The sequence below is a fragment of the Lagopus leucura genome, unplaced genomic scaffold (assembly GCF_019238085.1).
Source record: "Lagopus leucura isolate 7727_CA_CO unplaced genomic scaffold, USGS_WTPT01 Super-Scaffold_100037, whole genome shotgun sequence".
Lineage (NCBI taxonomy): Eukaryota > Metazoa > Chordata > Aves > Galliformes > Phasianidae > Lagopus > Lagopus leucura.
The window spans coordinates 2,796,334-2,812,866 of NW_024962286.1; the positions used below are offsets into that span (position 1 = coordinate 2,796,334).

A 16,533-nucleotide genomic window follows, 5' to 3' on the forward strand; every position below is an offset into this window, starting at 1 on the left:
CTCCACACTTCATGAACTTGCTTCAGATGTATCTATAGCTCTGAAGTACACATAGTATTCATAAAAGTTCGTTAACACAAAGCCATCCTCTTCGGTCTTTTTCCCCCCCACCATCCATGTAGATAATGCCACATTTCAAGCAAGATAAAAGGAGTTCCATTGTGAAACACTCCTTTCAGAATGAGAAAACAAACCTGCTGCATTCATTCATTCAAAACCAGGCTTGCTTCTCATCTTTACTTTCAGACTTCTGAACCAAGCAAATGCATCATTTGTACATTTAAACATCTAAATACTTGAAATTTTATTATTTTTTAAACATCTCCACGCTAACAAAATACCCATTTTTACAACTTTTTACAACTACGCAGAAGAACTGAAGTTTATTTTCCTACCACGTAAGTAAGAAATGGGTGCCACTTATCTAAGCAGAAAAACAGCACTCTGGTTGCCTCCTAGCACTTGATATAATGGCAGTGCTTAAAGTAATTGGCCCTGAGCAACAGAAGGAGGGTGAATTTCAGGTTGGTTTGCTTACAGAAGGCGCACAGGCTGTAAAAAGGGCTGGTTTGCTCTGCTGACACTGAGCTCTCCAGAGCAGGTTTTCCAGATCTGATCAGTGATTATACACACATTATTGTCAATACCAACAGAAAATCCCCTGCGCTCAGACTAGGCCAAAGCCTTAAGAATCAGACCAGCTTTAAAATCAGAACCTTTTATCAGCTGGGATGCTCCGGACCCAGGAGGTGTCTGCAGAGGTACTGGGATGTATTCAAACCCCTCCCACAACTGAGGTACACAAAAAAGCCCATTTCAAATAGCCAGCTCTGCATTGTCTTCCAGGATTTGGACAAACAGTGCATAAAATGCTGCAGTGGGACTGCATGAAGAGCAGCATGACTTGTAACTGCTTGCACTGCCATTGTTCTTTATGTGTATAAACAACAGTAGATGCAAATCTTCGTAAGCTCTTTTCTCACAAGTTTACAGCAGAAACTTCAAGGTGGACGGATTTACAAGAATCAGATTGAGGAACAATAAAGGAAACCTTAAATTTAACTGAGCTGGAACAAAACCAACCCCAAGACAAGACATAAAATCAGGCCAAGCCTGCAAGTTTCATTTCCATTTTACTGAGACAAGTCTGACACTTACAAGAGTATTTCATAGTTTATTGAAAGAGCACTTGTTACAATACAAACCAGTTCTGCTTTCACGAGGCAGATCCTTGCACTTAAGACAATCCAAAATCGCTTTTTTCTTAAAACAATGGACAGATCTGAAAATCCCATTTAATTCAAAGGCAGTTCACTGCTTTCTTTACAGTACAAATGGGCACACAGCATAGAATCCTTATTTGGCAGCTTCTGAAGAGTTTCAAAGGATAGTGTCAAAGTCAAATCTCAACATATAAAGTATAAAGGACAAACTTTTAACATATAAGGGATAAAGGACAAACAGTGAGAGAAATATTGATACCGTGCTGAACGCACTGATAAAAATAGCATCCTCTAATTCGACAGATCCCTGCATTCACACGGCGTGAGAAAGGATGTTAAAGTCAATCAGAGGAGCATTAGTGGCATGCATTTCCCCACCCAACCCCTAATCCACGTGTTCCTAGTGAGTCCTAAGGATATTTAAGAAATGATCACTATGGCACAGGTGGATATTAGCCAGCTGTCAAAGCAGACAGCACATCAGCACTTAGCAGTGGCAATCAAACTTACTACAACAGCACTCCCATCATGGATGCAACATTTCTGTTAACCTGAATGCCTTTTCACACAATATTCTATGCAAGCAGCTGCATTAGTGTTCATTCTGCACTACTGGGGCAAATAAAAGTGAGAAGTGTGCGTATCTCTGACCGCTACAAGGAGATCCATGAGTTCTCACACTGTTTCCCTTTTAAGACGAGGCACTTCACTTTAATTAATACTCAATTCTAAAAGTGACTAACTATTTTAAAGGATTTTTTTTTTCCCCAAGTTTCACTTGCATAGTATCCTTCTAAAACCCAGGAAGAAAGCTGCTTCCTTTGAGCAGGCTGGACTCTATCCTGACAGCCACTGCTCCTATTTCCTTGTCATCAAACCACAAGACAAGAACACAAGCAGGGCTGTTGCTCTAGCTCTGCACTAAAACAGTGAGGCAGCAGATTGATGGTAACCTACTGTTCATTTTTGTCATCACCATCCAGACACTTAGAGGTATTTCTTCTCAGAAGTTGGCAAAACAAGCCTTCAGTATTTAAGCAACAAATAGCAGGATTTTCAGCCTCACGTCAGTACACGCTTGTGTCGACCTCAAATCATGTGAAGACTTTGCAGAGGTAGCCACAATCCTCAACAAACAAATGAGACAAGAAAATACTGATTTGTTCTTCTCTTACCACTTAACGCACCCCTAAGCATGTATTCCCACAGAGCTGAGAGGATTTTCCACATTTTAACAGAGCCCAAGCCTTCCTGAGGATGTTGAAAGAACTCCGTGCACCTCAAGGGCAAAGCACAGCGCACTGCTAAAACAAAATTCTCAACAGAGAGGCAACAGCACAGTACTTGCAGCCCAAAATGTCATTTTGCAGATTTGCCTCAGGCTCGAAGTATTGCTCATCTACAAGGTTTTACTTGAAGAATCAAGGCAATTTTGGACACGATGTTTTAATTACTATGTTCAAGTAGGATAAAGCATGAGACAAATGCAAACTTGAATGCCACAGGTGAACAAATCGAGTCTGTTGGGAAAATAAACCCATCCCAAATGGTGGGGTCATTCTGGTAGGGCTGTCAGAGGACTGACTCTGGATCTCCTGTATCAGAGGGCAGTATTCTATCAGTAACACGTGTGCAGAGGCTGCAGTGTTAACGCTTGATTAAACAATACACAAACGATGCGTGGTTGCCATGTGTTACAACCAGCACCCACACCATGCACAGCTGGGAAAAAAAAAAGGTAGGACAAGAAACAAAAACAAAAAGGAAAGTAAGCTTGAGGGACTTCCTACTTTTCTTCAGCTATGTTGAAACACGTAGAAGTAACGATTACCAGTAGGGCTCCTATTTCAACCAAAAAAACCCAAGCAACCTCAAGTAAATCAAGGATATTCGTGCAAAACAGCACAAGTCATTCAGCTGTACAAATGCACTGCAAAGTGGATCAATCTCACCAAATCAGGCATAATAGCCATGGTGGGTTTTTAATTTTTTTTTTTTCTTCAAGTTAACAGCAAAAATAAGTTCTTCTCAAAGCTTTACATTGGCTTATGTTTTGCCCACTGATTCTCAGAAATACGTTCAATTTTACTTTGCACTTTCAAAAATTCAGAAAGAAAAGAGGTTTAGAATTAAAACTGGGATGAAACCCCTAACTTATGGAAGTTATTCCTTAATTAGCACTTTTTCTGTAATTTGTTTGAAATGATCTGAAGTGAGATCTGCAAGCACTTGTTTTAAGGAAAGCCACTTGCAATTACAGATGCTTCAGATTAAAATAGATATTCAGATTTCTAACTTGCACTTTGAACGCGGGGAGAAAGAAAACTAATATTATTCTCTCCTATATGTGACCTTCTCCTTGGTTAAAACAAGTCTTGAAACAAGGGTATAAATCCAAGACCAAAGGCACTAAGATGAGGTACCACATTAGGATGAAACAGTTCTGTTCTCCTGTCTCCATCCCAGCCAATTCAAAGTAGCAATCTATACATCTTCCTATGAATGACTACTTCAAGAGTATCCCCAGACTCATAGCCCAAGAGAACTGGAAACCTAAAGTAAGAATTAGCTCTATGAGGTTTCTTTCTGCACCAATTCAGAGAACCAAAAAATCCCAGGTCCTTTCCACAACCCCGTGTAACAATTAAAAACTATTCCACTTAGAGATGCGATGGGAATTAGAAAAATCTCATTTCCAAATTATTGCTTCAATCATATATATATTCTGACATAAAATTCCATTCAGACAAGTTTAACTGTCACAGCAATTTCATACCAACGATTCTGAACTTCAGCAGAAGGACAAAACCATGTCCTGCTCAGGACCGTTGTGGCCCAACAGCTCTTCCTCCTTCCTATACACAAAAAGCCACATCTTGTCAGCCAACTTTTGGTTTATAGGTAATTACTAACAATTTGAGTTAAGAGTGGAAAATGCTGTACTGGAGAGCCAGATCGATGTGAAAACTGAGGGTCGGTTTCCTTATTTCAAAAAAGAAAAAAAAAGAAAAAAGGCACAAGAAACATTCAATGCTATAAACTAAATTCCTCTTTTGATTGTCTACATAAAAACACAGGAGGAAGGCAGTACTTTGTAAGTTCCAGACAATATTTTCAACATTAGAAAAATACTCCAAGACACACACAAAAAATTGGTAACTGTGCTAGCAGAGAAGTTCTCCCGTCCACATCCCTCCCTCCAAATCTTCTAGTCTATGGAGAATGTGCTTACAATTGTTCAGAATTTTCTTCCCATCGATGCTGTTAGAACTGCACCAAGTCACATGCAAACCCAACGGGCTGAAGGGCCGGTACCTCGTGCCAAATCACTCAAGTTCGACCTGGCCAAACCCAAGACAGAAGCAAAGCCAATCCTGGCCGTTTCAAAAGCAGCCAGCATTGCCCCTGCTTCTCTCCTCCCCAAGACTAGCCTTGGCCAACTGCTCAGACTGTGGTCTCTCTGCCCGCTTTGAGGTTAGGTGCCGAGAACTGGCGCCTCATCCGCGGGGGCGTCACAAACTGGTTGTAGTGGTTGGGCCGCTCAGTCTGTTTGGGGTGGCTGTTGGCTGCATTGCCTTCCGCGCCGCCTCCAGCGCCGGGGCTGCAGTAAGGCTGGCGGTGCTGGTGGATGTGCCGCTTCTGCTGGAAAGTCTGCAGGTCTGGGTTCTGCTGCCCGCTGCACAGGGATTCTGATGAGCCCGAGGTCTGACGCCGCAGGGTTTTTTGAGAGCCGTTGTTGAGAGAATTGCTTCTCCAGCGCAACTGAGGCGATGGCTGCTGCTGATTGCTAGGCTGTGACTGCGTGTTCAGCTGCTGCCTGTTAATCTGGATATTATCTTGATTCCTCTGGGGGCCATAAAGATTCCACAGCTGCTGAGGGTCTTTAGAAGCACCTCTACTTTCTTTTTCTTTGTTTTCATCTTTGTTCTTATCATCATCTTTCGGAATTCTGACCTCGATAACTTCATCCTCTGTGATAATTATATGAGTACCTGGACTCCACGAGTTCCTATGTTTGGGGTTGCTTTTGAAAGGAAACCGGGGCTTGCGATTTTCAGGCGGGATAAACCGGTGAGGCATATTCTGTCGACGAAGCTGTTTTGCTATTTCTTGCTGCTGCAGATTTTTAAATCGAATCTGTTCTTGCCTCATCCAACGTAATCGCCCACGTCTGAAAGCTGGGTCACCCGCCATTAGCTGAGAAACACGCTCCTCTTTAGCAAGTTCATCATTGTCACTTCTTCTTATGTCATCTGTGGGCTTCTTATCCACATCCGCTACACCTGCAGAGTTTGGAGACTTAGCGTTAGCCATGGCTGCCTGAGCTTTCTCTGCAGACCCTATCAGAGGTAATACCTTCTCCATTTTGAGCATCTTATTTCTGAGAACTTTTATCTCTTCGTCCTTCATGTTATTCTGCTTCTTCACTTCTTGCAAAATATCTTCCAGCTTGTCTATATGCACCTTAAGGTCATCCACATCTGTTATTCCTTTACCGTTGGCCATAACATCTTCAATTTTCTCATCTCCAACTCCTACCGTATCCCAGACATCACGGGCAACAGCTCGCCATGATTCACGCTCATTTGGATCTTTTTTCCCATACATGGCACAAAGCTCCTTCATTTTAACAATGGCCAAAGCCTCAATCTCCTGTCTAGTGTGCCTGAAGTCATTGAGCGCTACCTCATAGCATATCTCTTTCACAGCCTGGATCTTTAAGTCTGAGATGGTAACCCATTTGGAGTCTTTGCTAAGGCGTCGGCGTTGGGGGATCTGGTACATTTTAATAGGCTCTCGTTTCTTCCCACTGCTGGGGAGGCCACACTTTTTTACAATGGTTTGGAGCTTGCTGGGGGGCAGCTTCTCTCTCAGGGAAGTGATCAGTCTCCAACTCTCCTCACACGATCTCTTGTCCGAATCATCCCCACTATCAGAGTCTGCATCCTTTGGAAAAACAAAAATCAAGAAGTGGCCCCAAAATAACCAAAATTAAAATTGTAAGAAAATGGAAAAGCTAAACAAGAAGTAGCAGGCAAAGAAAACTAAATAAAAAATCAAAATAGAACAAGTGATAAAGCAGTCCCTGAAGACTGAGTGTTAGGACAAACACATCTTCAAGAGTCATGGACTATCAAAATTGGATCTCTTCACTAAATTAACATTATTCCTAGAAATCTTATCATGTCAAAATATCAGGTAATCTAAACTCTTCCCTCCCAGTCCCTTCCAAAAATCTTTATATATGCAACAAGAAAAAAAAAAACCAACCAAGTTCCTGATTAAAAATGAAAACCAAGTGAAAACTGCACTTCATACATGCTACAAGGACATGCAAATCCCCGCCACACACATTTGCCTTGGTTACTGCTGTTGCTTCTTTCAGCAAATCCTCCCCAGGTAGGTGAATGTAACAGCCATCACAGAAGATGTCATGAGCAGCCAGAGTAAGTCGGGTTAACACTGGTTAGTAACGTTGCACATAGTTGCAGGGATGCTCAAGTTTAGAATCCGCTTCACTACAACAGCAGCCAGAGAAGGGTTAGCCGATAAGAAAAAAAATGAAACAGAAGCAGTTGAAAGGTTCAGTGTTAAAAGGACCGTAAGTGCCACTAGGACAGGTGAAGACAGTGGTTCATACTTCAAGACTTGCTACAAGCTAAAAGGATATCCAGAACCAGAGTTTCAGAGGTGTTTGTTTTCCATTTGCCACCTTGTTTAGTTTTAAAAACACAAACAGGTCTTGACTGTCCGAAGAATGAGTTTCAGAAGAATGTAGCAGCAGTTACTTTTTTGTTTTTTAATTTCAAGTGTTTTAACACAAATTCTCAATTTTATATCCTTGACTTGTCCTCTTCTCAAACCCTAGAGCCTGGAGCTTCCACACACTTGCTAAGAGTTATGTTGGTTTTGCTTCTTCATTACAAGTTTTCCATCTGTCGCTAAATGATTTGGAATGAGCAGTGCTTCAGGTTTCCATATGCTAGGAATGGTTGTTCAGGTATACTGCACCAAAGTTAAGCATATCCCCCATTACTGCTTACTGCCACCAGGAATTAAAGTCAGACTACTTGTTTTTTGTTTTGTTTTGTTTTGTTTTTTTTCTCCAAATGAATCACTAATTTAAGATACCTCTTGAACAAGTAGGAAAAGTCCTATGTATTAGTGTTATCCACTAGAACCCACATTGTCTTCAATTAAATACAGCAGTCAGTCTCCAATGAATCTCTAGTGTCCCTGTTTTTCACACCGAGTTATAATACATGAGAATTCAGGAACAGTAACTGCCAGTTAGACTAAAACCAAAAGGAAACCCAGGTCATCGACTACAAACCACAGGTTCCTGGTAGGAGGCCACACAGAACGGGGAATACAGTATAACTTGTCTCAGGAACAATGAAAGAAGTACGAAATATCGTTCTGCCCTATGGTCAACAAGCTCTACAGCCTAGGATTCATCTTTTTGAGCCACTTGTGATCTTATGTACGTTCAATATTTAAGAACAACTTCTACCACTTTCGGTCGCAACATCAGACTAGAAACAGAACAAACTCCGCATGATTTTACAGCTGACAAAATCTGTAGCCTAAGGAAAAAGCATCTAACAAACTGCATACTGCAGCAGAAATGAAAGATGCTCTGGAGGAAAACACTGTACAAACTGCAGACTCAAAAAGAGGTCCAGAAAGGCAAAACACAAACTACTCAGACATTAAGGCATAAGTCCCACAGGATTACTCTTACAGGTTTCAAAATTTCTGTACTATTATTGATGGGTAAATTGATGTGTTGCATATAAAAAGATGATTAAGAGACGCTATGTGGACTTTGTCTTACAGGCACTCAGAGATTAACCAACCTAATTAACATAAGTACGTACCCATATTCTAAAAGTAAGTGGTCTCTGCAAAGGCATAATGACCAAGAAAGCCAGGATTTAGTTCTACTAAACACCTTTTCACATTCAGCTTGACAAGCAGTGAATGTTTATTTCTATTTCCATGTAATGCCAGCAAGGCATATATGTTTGTTGGAAATAGTAGCCCTTGCCCTCCAAAAATTATCTTCTTTGTGCAGTGCATCTAACTATAAATTAATGCCCTAGTTTGTTGGCATCTCAGGACAAAACCAAAACAGTTTGGTAAACTGAATTAGCCAGCACCTTATATTCAAGATTCTAATCTCATTTAGAACAAGAAGAATGTAAATATTTCAAAATAAATCTTGTATAGTAGTAAGATAAAGGACCTGAGAGCAGTTGGATATTATGGCAATGTAACTGTTGAGTACAGCAACAGAACAATTGGAAGGCACCCCCAGGTTTCCAATCATTATTCGATTGCTGTTGTAAGCCATCAATCCTGTCCTTTCCTGTCTCTGCTGAGTCTCTCTGTACAGTGACACAGAAATGCATCAAGAAGTCTAGCTGTCATCTGGAACATTCTCATTAAGCAGTATCCTGATCAACAGACCAGTGGTCTCATTTATTATGATCCTTACAGTTAGGAAACCTGCTCTTCAGGAACGCACTGGTAATGCATGAGGGATTGTCTTTCACCTTTGCCCGTTAAGTGATCAGAAAAATCACAACAAGCTTCAAGAAAATATAACTACAGTATGGCATTAGACAGAAAACTATTTAATAATCTTCCCCTAATCATAAGCATACGGGGCAACAAATCTCTCTTCACAAAGCTTGTATCAACACAGCCTCATTTTGCAGCAGATCCCCAGAGAGCCAATTATCACGTGTATAATTCATCCAGCAGCTTTATGCATGCCAGCCATCACAATTTAAGGGATGAAACTGCATGACTTGTATCTCCTCTGACACAGTCAACACTTTTCTGTTTGTTTTTGAAGCAATGCTTTCAGCTACACAAATTTTAACTATAGAGTTGAGGAAACATTACAGTGTCACATCAGCCTCTTTTCTGAACTAAGTTTGCTTTGGCTCAAAGTCTACAGCGACTCCTCTCCACTCAAGAGATTAGTCCCTTGTAATGGAATCGTTAGAAATGGAGAAAGCTTCAAGTGCACTGTACAATATAAATAAAAAGTGATGTAGCTTCTACATGTGGAAGCCAGTACTCTGCTCCACTTTGCTTCTGAAAGAAGCATTAAGTGGTTTAAATCCCAACACGCAATTTAACTTGCAATTTAAGTTTTCAGGAGCCTCAAACTCACAATAGAAACAATTCAACTGTGATTTTGGAATTTCTACGGTAATTCAGGCACAGTTACATTTGAATTCTAACTAAAAGACACACTAATATAGTTAAAGCAAAATCAGGAGACTTGGATTTCTTAAGGAAATCTAAACTTCATCCCTGGTCTTAGTCACATTTTTAAATGCTTGGAAATTGCACACATTTCTGTTTGTAATAAACTTCAGAACATACTTTTCTTGAAAGTCTGAGGTCTTCCTATATCAGAAAATTTATCAGATTTCTTGTTAAAGAAATAGGTGAAATTGTGAATTCCCATTCTTCTTAAGGAGTTAAAATGCCCTTCACACACTTGTTCCCTAGTCACAACCCCACCATCAGCAGGTGTAGCATTAAGAACCTTACCATGCAGGGGAAGGGAAAAGGGTTAAAACATGCACAATGCAGCAACATTTTCAGACATTATTCAAAAAAATAAACCTAGCATATAATTGGTCTAGGAACCTCTTTGGCAGCAGAAAATTAGTACCTTCTGGTGATCCGAAACAAAAATCAAGGCAAACACCCCAAGAAGTTGATTAGACTACAGAACAGGAACTTCAAAAACCATAAGAGCATAGAAATGCCCTTCTTTAAGCCTACAATTCAAGAAACCTGCCTCCATGAAAGGCTGATTAAAACCTCTTCACTGTCAATTACAATCCTAAATTAACATGAAGAAGCTCACTCACACTGATCATAATCCATTGTAGACAATTATTTGACAGCAAAGGGACAACTGCATTGTGCAGACAACCCAAGCAGGTTTCCTAAACTTTCAGATAAGCAAGGATAGGAATCACTGTTTGCCAAAGGTATAGTTAATCTGAAGTAAGGACACATACCAGCCTTTGCTGCTCCAACAAGAGATCTGCTTCCTCCTTTTCCTTCTTATACAAAATCTCCATTTCTTGTAATCTAAAGACAAAATGACAGAAGTAGCCAAAGAGATCATTATTTTCATGTTGGTGTTACTATATACAGAGAACTAAATTACACTAGTTTAAAACAATAAGAGTAAAAATAGCTCAATTTAAAAGGAGTTCCTTTTTGTTATACAGCTACTGTCCTCTTTGCCCCTTTAAAATCTAAAGTAAATAAATAAAAAATCACAACTGACTGGGATTAAGAATGCCCTTCAATCAGTTAAGAGGATTTAATTTGTTATATAGGAGAGGGCAAATAGACCGCTATAGAAAAGAATCCAACGAAATGTTGCAGTGCAGTCCTTCACTGCCACCTGGTCTAGAGTTCAGGGCAGGTGGTTAAATGGGATCTATTTATTTACTGATTTTAAAAGGAGACAGAGAGCTGAAACACTCGAGTAAGGCTGGGGAATTTTTCTGAACTCTCTAGAGGCAGCAGTGACAACACATGGCAGAACAAGCACTGGAACACGCTGACAGATGAAGAGTGCTCTAACGCCGATGTTTATTTTTGGAAGTCTCACTTAGAAGTCTTCCATACATACATCAGACATCAGTTTTAGGCTCGCCACTGAAACCACTCCCACAGCCAACAGCTGTATCTTTCTTGCTGCAAATAGAAATTCTTATTTCCTTTAATACCTCTTCTCCATCTCTTGCTTCATGTCAATGCCCTGCTTCTCCAGAAGCTCCCTCTGAGCAAACGTCCAGTCAACAGGCTCAGAGGGAGTCTCAGCTGATGGAGTTTTCTCCCTTTCTGCTCGTGCTTGCTCTGGATGGTTGAATCGGAAGACGTGGTTTTTACCCATGATGATACGATTTCCTAAAAATAGCAACAGAAATTAATGCCTTCAGGATTCCAAAGCAATTAAAAAAAACATCACTGAATCATTCATTCCATTTATCTTCTTGTGTGGTAGCAACAGAGAAGACTGCTCAGTAAGGATTTTGGTAGACATTCGAGTTACTAGGTGACAAGGAAAACAAGAATATTTTGTTTGTAAAAAACAAGCCACTGGTAACATAAAGCATTGCTCACAGAGGACAGCTGCACCCTCTGAGGTCCAATCAAATGTTCTGCAGGGTTTAATCAAAAATTAAAGGACAGACTTGGCCGCTGAGGAACACAGCTGAAACAAATAGAATATCCACTGAAACCCATTCCTCTCTTTCAGTGACACCACCAAAACATGGGCAGAAGTCACTTAAATAGAAACTTCAGCTAGAAAAGTCTAACTTCAAAATAAGAACGCACACCTTTCTTAAAAAATGTGCTTTATGTGTACATTAATTTGAGTCCTAATCAGTAAGATTTATGGAAGGATTTCAAAGCTTCTTTTAACCAATGTGGGAAAGAGCTGAAGAAACATAATATTATCATTCAGCTACATCCTAGGGATGTAAGATACTCACAAAGATGAAGACAACAGTAAAATTTCTCTGCTCTCCCATACAACATATTAATGCAGCTAAAATAAAAATAGAACCTCATTCTAGCAAGTAGACCTCCAGAGTAATCAGAATTCCTCTTGTCAATATATTGACAAAATGCAACCTTTTAATGATTTCAAAAGCCATATCTGAATTTTTCTGGTAAGTCAATTATCCAGATGCAGAAGGAAAGATGAAAAAACATCTGTTTAGTTTAATTAAAATAATTACTAAATGATACAGTTGCAATTTTCAGTGTGAGCCACATGCAGGCACAGAACAACTTCAGGTTTGTGCTGAAGTCAATACGCTTTATTACATGCAAATACTTGGTTGTAACTTTGTGACAAACAAATTGAGATGTTTGTTTTTAACTGCTGGTTGAAGATGGGTTAAAGATCATAATTTAGGGAAGTCACTTCCTCTCCCCTAATTCTTTCCCCATATGTCTTTCTAAAGGAATGTAGAGGATTGAGTATGAAATCTAATGAGAGCAAAGAGAAGCTGCTGTACTCCTGCAGAGGGTCACATCTTAGCTTTGCCAGGAAGCTGGGAATTTTCCATCAGCAGCTGGCAGTCTGTCTGCTCTGTCTCACTGAGACTGCCAAGGGCAATAGGTTTGGGCAAGAATGTACTGGAATAACATCAGGGTAAGCAGAAGGACAAGCAGGATGCTGCGTGGCAGTGAATATTTAAGTATGCTTTCAGTTAGTGCAGAAAAGAATGAAGGAAAAGGAATTGCTGATGAGAAAAATGCTAACTTGTGTTTAAAAGCTGCACTCCAGGGAAGTTTGCACTACTGCACTTTAATAGCATTCAACATTCTCTACGAATGACCTAAATGTCACATATACACAATTCTCAGATGTGGAGTCCAAAAAAGAAAACACCAACCTCTTCTAACATTTCTTACCTGAACGCAGTTGCACAGGCTGCACAACCCGCTTGCCATTAACATAAGTTTCTGACCGTTCACAAGGCTCCAAAGTAACAATAACTACAAAGAAAGCAACAACAAATGAGACTTCAGAGAGCACTGTACAGAAACTGCAAAGCATGCAAACCCTAGAGACCTCTCATTTTCTGACTCTTCCTATTAACACCAAAACAGAATGCAAGTCAATCACTCCTCAATGCTACAGTGCTTAATAAAAATAAAACTCCAGCAGTAGCTCAATAATGCAGAGGGTAGTGATTGCTAGTAGTTTTCTGTTTGAATTTTCATGGTTACAGGTAATCAAAACCAGTTACCTATCAAAAGGCTGCAATTTCAACTTTACCCCAATTTTACTTTGTTCCACCTAGACTCAAGAAAGCAGTCAGTCACAGCTGAGACAAGATAATTTTGTGCCAATATTTAAATTAAGTATTCTCTGACCAAGTAACAAGCAAAGAATGATGTAGAAACTCAGCAGCACTTGGTTAGGAAAAAATAGCTTTTCACCTTCACCGTTGTTGTTCCTCTCACTTCGAAAGATACAGTGCTCTTCTTTGATGTGAGCCCCGCTCAATACGATGTCTTGCCTTCGCTCAGCATCAGCTTGGCCAACCCTGAGTTGAATGGAGAACATTTCAAGAGCAAGTCAGACAGTTTCTACAACTCTGTAGTAAAATATAGCCCAGAAATATCCACAGAAGTCCGCAATGTTAAGCCCCAGAAGCATGAAGATATATGTCCATTCTGAAGTCAAATGCTTGAGAATTTCCAGGTAACAGCTATCACAGAAATGGACACAGTCATTTGTTACAAAGATAAGAAGGTGTTGCATTCAATAAGACAGCAGAAGAGGCATGGATAATAGTTTATTTATATGAATTGAATGCTCAGTCATATGCTGGTTGCTTCTAAGTACTGTGGCTTTCAATTCTCCACCATCAAACTCTCAAAGGCATTTCCAAGTATACTTCACTCCTTTTGTTTGACTATATATTAAAAGGGATATTCTACTTTCTTTTACTGCCCAGTGCAATAATAAATATCTAATAAAGCATAGCAACTGCAGATATTACTTATAAAGCACAAAGTAAACTTAAAGGAAAATGCATTTCTGTGCTTTTCTCACCTACAGCAAATGCCATGCTTCACTTATACCTAGAAACTGAATAACTCAAGGAGCAATTATTATTTAATGTCAAGGTGTCTCCAGCATAAGAATGTAAGCAAGCAAACCAGACTTCAGAGCATATGAATACCAACCCTCACCTAGTAATACCATCTTTGATGTAGTAGAGCAGACATTCAGACATGAGTGGATCTTCATTAAGGTTTACAAGATGAGGAGTCTGAAATAGAAAAAGTGAAGGTAATTAAGAACTGAAGAGCTACTTCGAGGTTTCTTCCCACAGCTGTGCAGAGTGTATAATAACCAGCAGTTTTGCTATGCACATCCAGGTTACTCCATAATCGGCCTCTTCAAAAATAACCTCCTGTAATACTGGAAAGCCTCACAAGGTCAACAGCAGAAGCACAGCTCTGATTAGTTGATATTTCAGACAAAAAAAGAAAGAGGGAATACTTATGGCTTCAGTTAAAAACATAACAATTCCTTGGAAAGCAAACTTGGATACAGAATATCCAACAGCAGAAATGGGTGCTCGAGTAAAGTTTTGCAACTGATATGGAATCAAGTATGGCTTTCCTCAGGCAATACAGTCCAGGTGTTCATACAGCAAAGTTCACTGAAGTCAAACGAAAATCTAGAACTATCAACTGATACAAACAGCTACAGAGCTCTTCATCTAAAGTTTTACTAGATTTAAATACACTACAGTTACTACAAACCAACCTTCTTTGGTGAAAAAACCCCATTGGAATCAGCAAACAAGTCACACGGCCTTGGTGTGAAAATCTAGCCAGTGAGATAGCAGTAAGCATAAGCACAAAACAAAGGCAAAAGTGGTTAAAGAAAGAAAAATGATAAAAGAAAAATAAGTGTTAATAAGCCTCCTCTCATTCTGTTACTCTCAATTAGAATAAATTAACTAAAAAAAAAAAATTTGCCTAAGATTCCTTGGAAATGTTGTTTCCATCAGTTTATTCTAGCTACAAAAAAAGACTACTTGATAGAAATGTTAATAGCACACAGTTTTCCATTGGGGCACAGACATCTAGACTTATTCAATCAACAAAGAATTTCATTGTGAGCATTTAGCAACTTCTGAGCTCCTATAAACTAACCAGAGATTATTATTATCCCCTAAAAAAATAAAGAGGGAACCTAGAACTGTAGCCAAACACACGCCATACCATCATCTCTGCTCACAGCACTGAAATACATTCAAAGTTGCACGAACGCCTTCAATCAAGAGAAAACTTCAGAAAGCAGCACTTCACAAACCAGACAACCTGACACTTTGCTGTATGTTCTACACACACATTTTGGCATCTCACTTGATATACTAGGTTCAAATTCTGAATTGGTCCATCACACTCCATAAAGAGCTTTATGAAAAATAAAACCCATCAGTTTGAAATCGATGCTGTCTAAACTTGCTAGTCGCTTATTCTGAGATCTATTATTCACAGAATCACAGAATGGCATGGGTTGAAAGGGACCTCAAAGATCATCTGATTGCAACCCCATCCAAAAGACCATTGTGTCCTCAGTATTCTCCTGGACAGCATTCCTGAAGTATGAACTGAAGGATTTTCCCAGCTCCAATCTTTCATGAGACCATAATTAAATTTCCACAATTAATATCGAATAGTTTCTGTCATCAAAGACAAAATGCATAAACACAGCTATGGTGGCTGAATGTGATACCTTTTAATTTGTAAAGTGGGCAAAATTGACCTCCTATGCTTCAATTTGCTGCTCAGCTTCTAAGAACAGTGCTGCTGTTGTATTTGTCCAGGTACCCTGAAGTGTTAAATCTTTGTAAACAACTTCAAAATTTTCATCACCTTCATGTGCACAACAGTAGCCATAATTATTAGGATGACTAATAAAACTGAACTGCATGGACAGCGAGGAAAAGAAGCTAAAAGGACCAGGTCAGAAGTTTTACTACTTCTAATAAATCCTCTAGGGGTAAAATAAATAGTAACTACTACCAAAGCAACTACTCATCTCAGGTGGTGCTTATGAACAAACCTGATCAGCTGAAAATGCATCAAAAGAGTCATCAAAAAGTGTTGATGGTCTCTGAGGGAAAATCTAAAAGGAGATTAGGATCCATAACATCAGAGAAGGAAACGTGCAGAACACTCAATGAATTAACACCACTACAAACCTTACACGCTTCTGGAGACCAAAACCAGAGCTCTACCTCCTAATTATTACCTCCTCCAAATACAACACTTGAACCTATCAAACATTTTAACCAATAATTCTGTTCTATGCCTGTAGACAGGTCCCATTTACCCTTAGGTTCAATTTATTACACACTTGAGTATGTACAGTTCACACTAAAATACTACCCTGTGCTACTCACTCATGAGATATTTGAGACACAAGAAAGAATATTATTTTCCTTTCATTTAGTAATTCTTTACTAAACGGATCATTTTACACTTGTAGCATTAATTTATTATTAATTTATTATTATTAATTTAGACTTTTCTAAAGGAAAGACCATAGTTCGACCATTCCTGGATATCAGAAACCTGTGAAGTTTTTATACTGCTCCCATTTCATTAGCACACCAGGCTAGTGAATGCTTCCATGACCAAAGGAAGCTATGGCATGCAGTAGGTTTTGCACAGCTGCCTAGAAGCATGTCTCATCAGTTTCATAAGGAGCAGC

The 16,533-nt window shown here is 39.5% G+C and overlaps 1 protein-coding gene across 6 annotated transcripts in view; it reads right to left on the reverse strand.

Moving 5' to 3' along the window:
- Positions 1-16,533, reverse strand: part of KIF1B (kinesin family member 1B) — an 83,421-nt gene that overhangs the window by 33,737 nt on the left and 33,151 nt on the right. For 5 of the 6 annotated variants that reach the window (XM_042883441.1, XM_042883439.1, XM_042883438.1 and 2 more), the window contains 5 exons: positions 13,992-14,071; positions 13,233-13,339; positions 12,702-12,785; positions 11,000-11,180; positions 10,277-10,349 (listed from right to left, as the gene is read on the reverse strand). In XM_042883441.1, the coding sequence (XP_042739375.1) occupies positions 10,277-10,349; positions 11,000-11,180; positions 12,702-12,785; positions 13,233-13,339; positions 13,992-14,071 (525 nt within the window). Of the gene's footprint in view, positions 1-1,154; positions 6,171-10,276; positions 10,350-10,999; positions 11,181-12,701; positions 12,786-13,232; positions 13,340-13,991; positions 14,072-16,533 lie in introns of those variants that run through there. The other variant, XM_042883442.1, reaches the window with a different exon arrangement.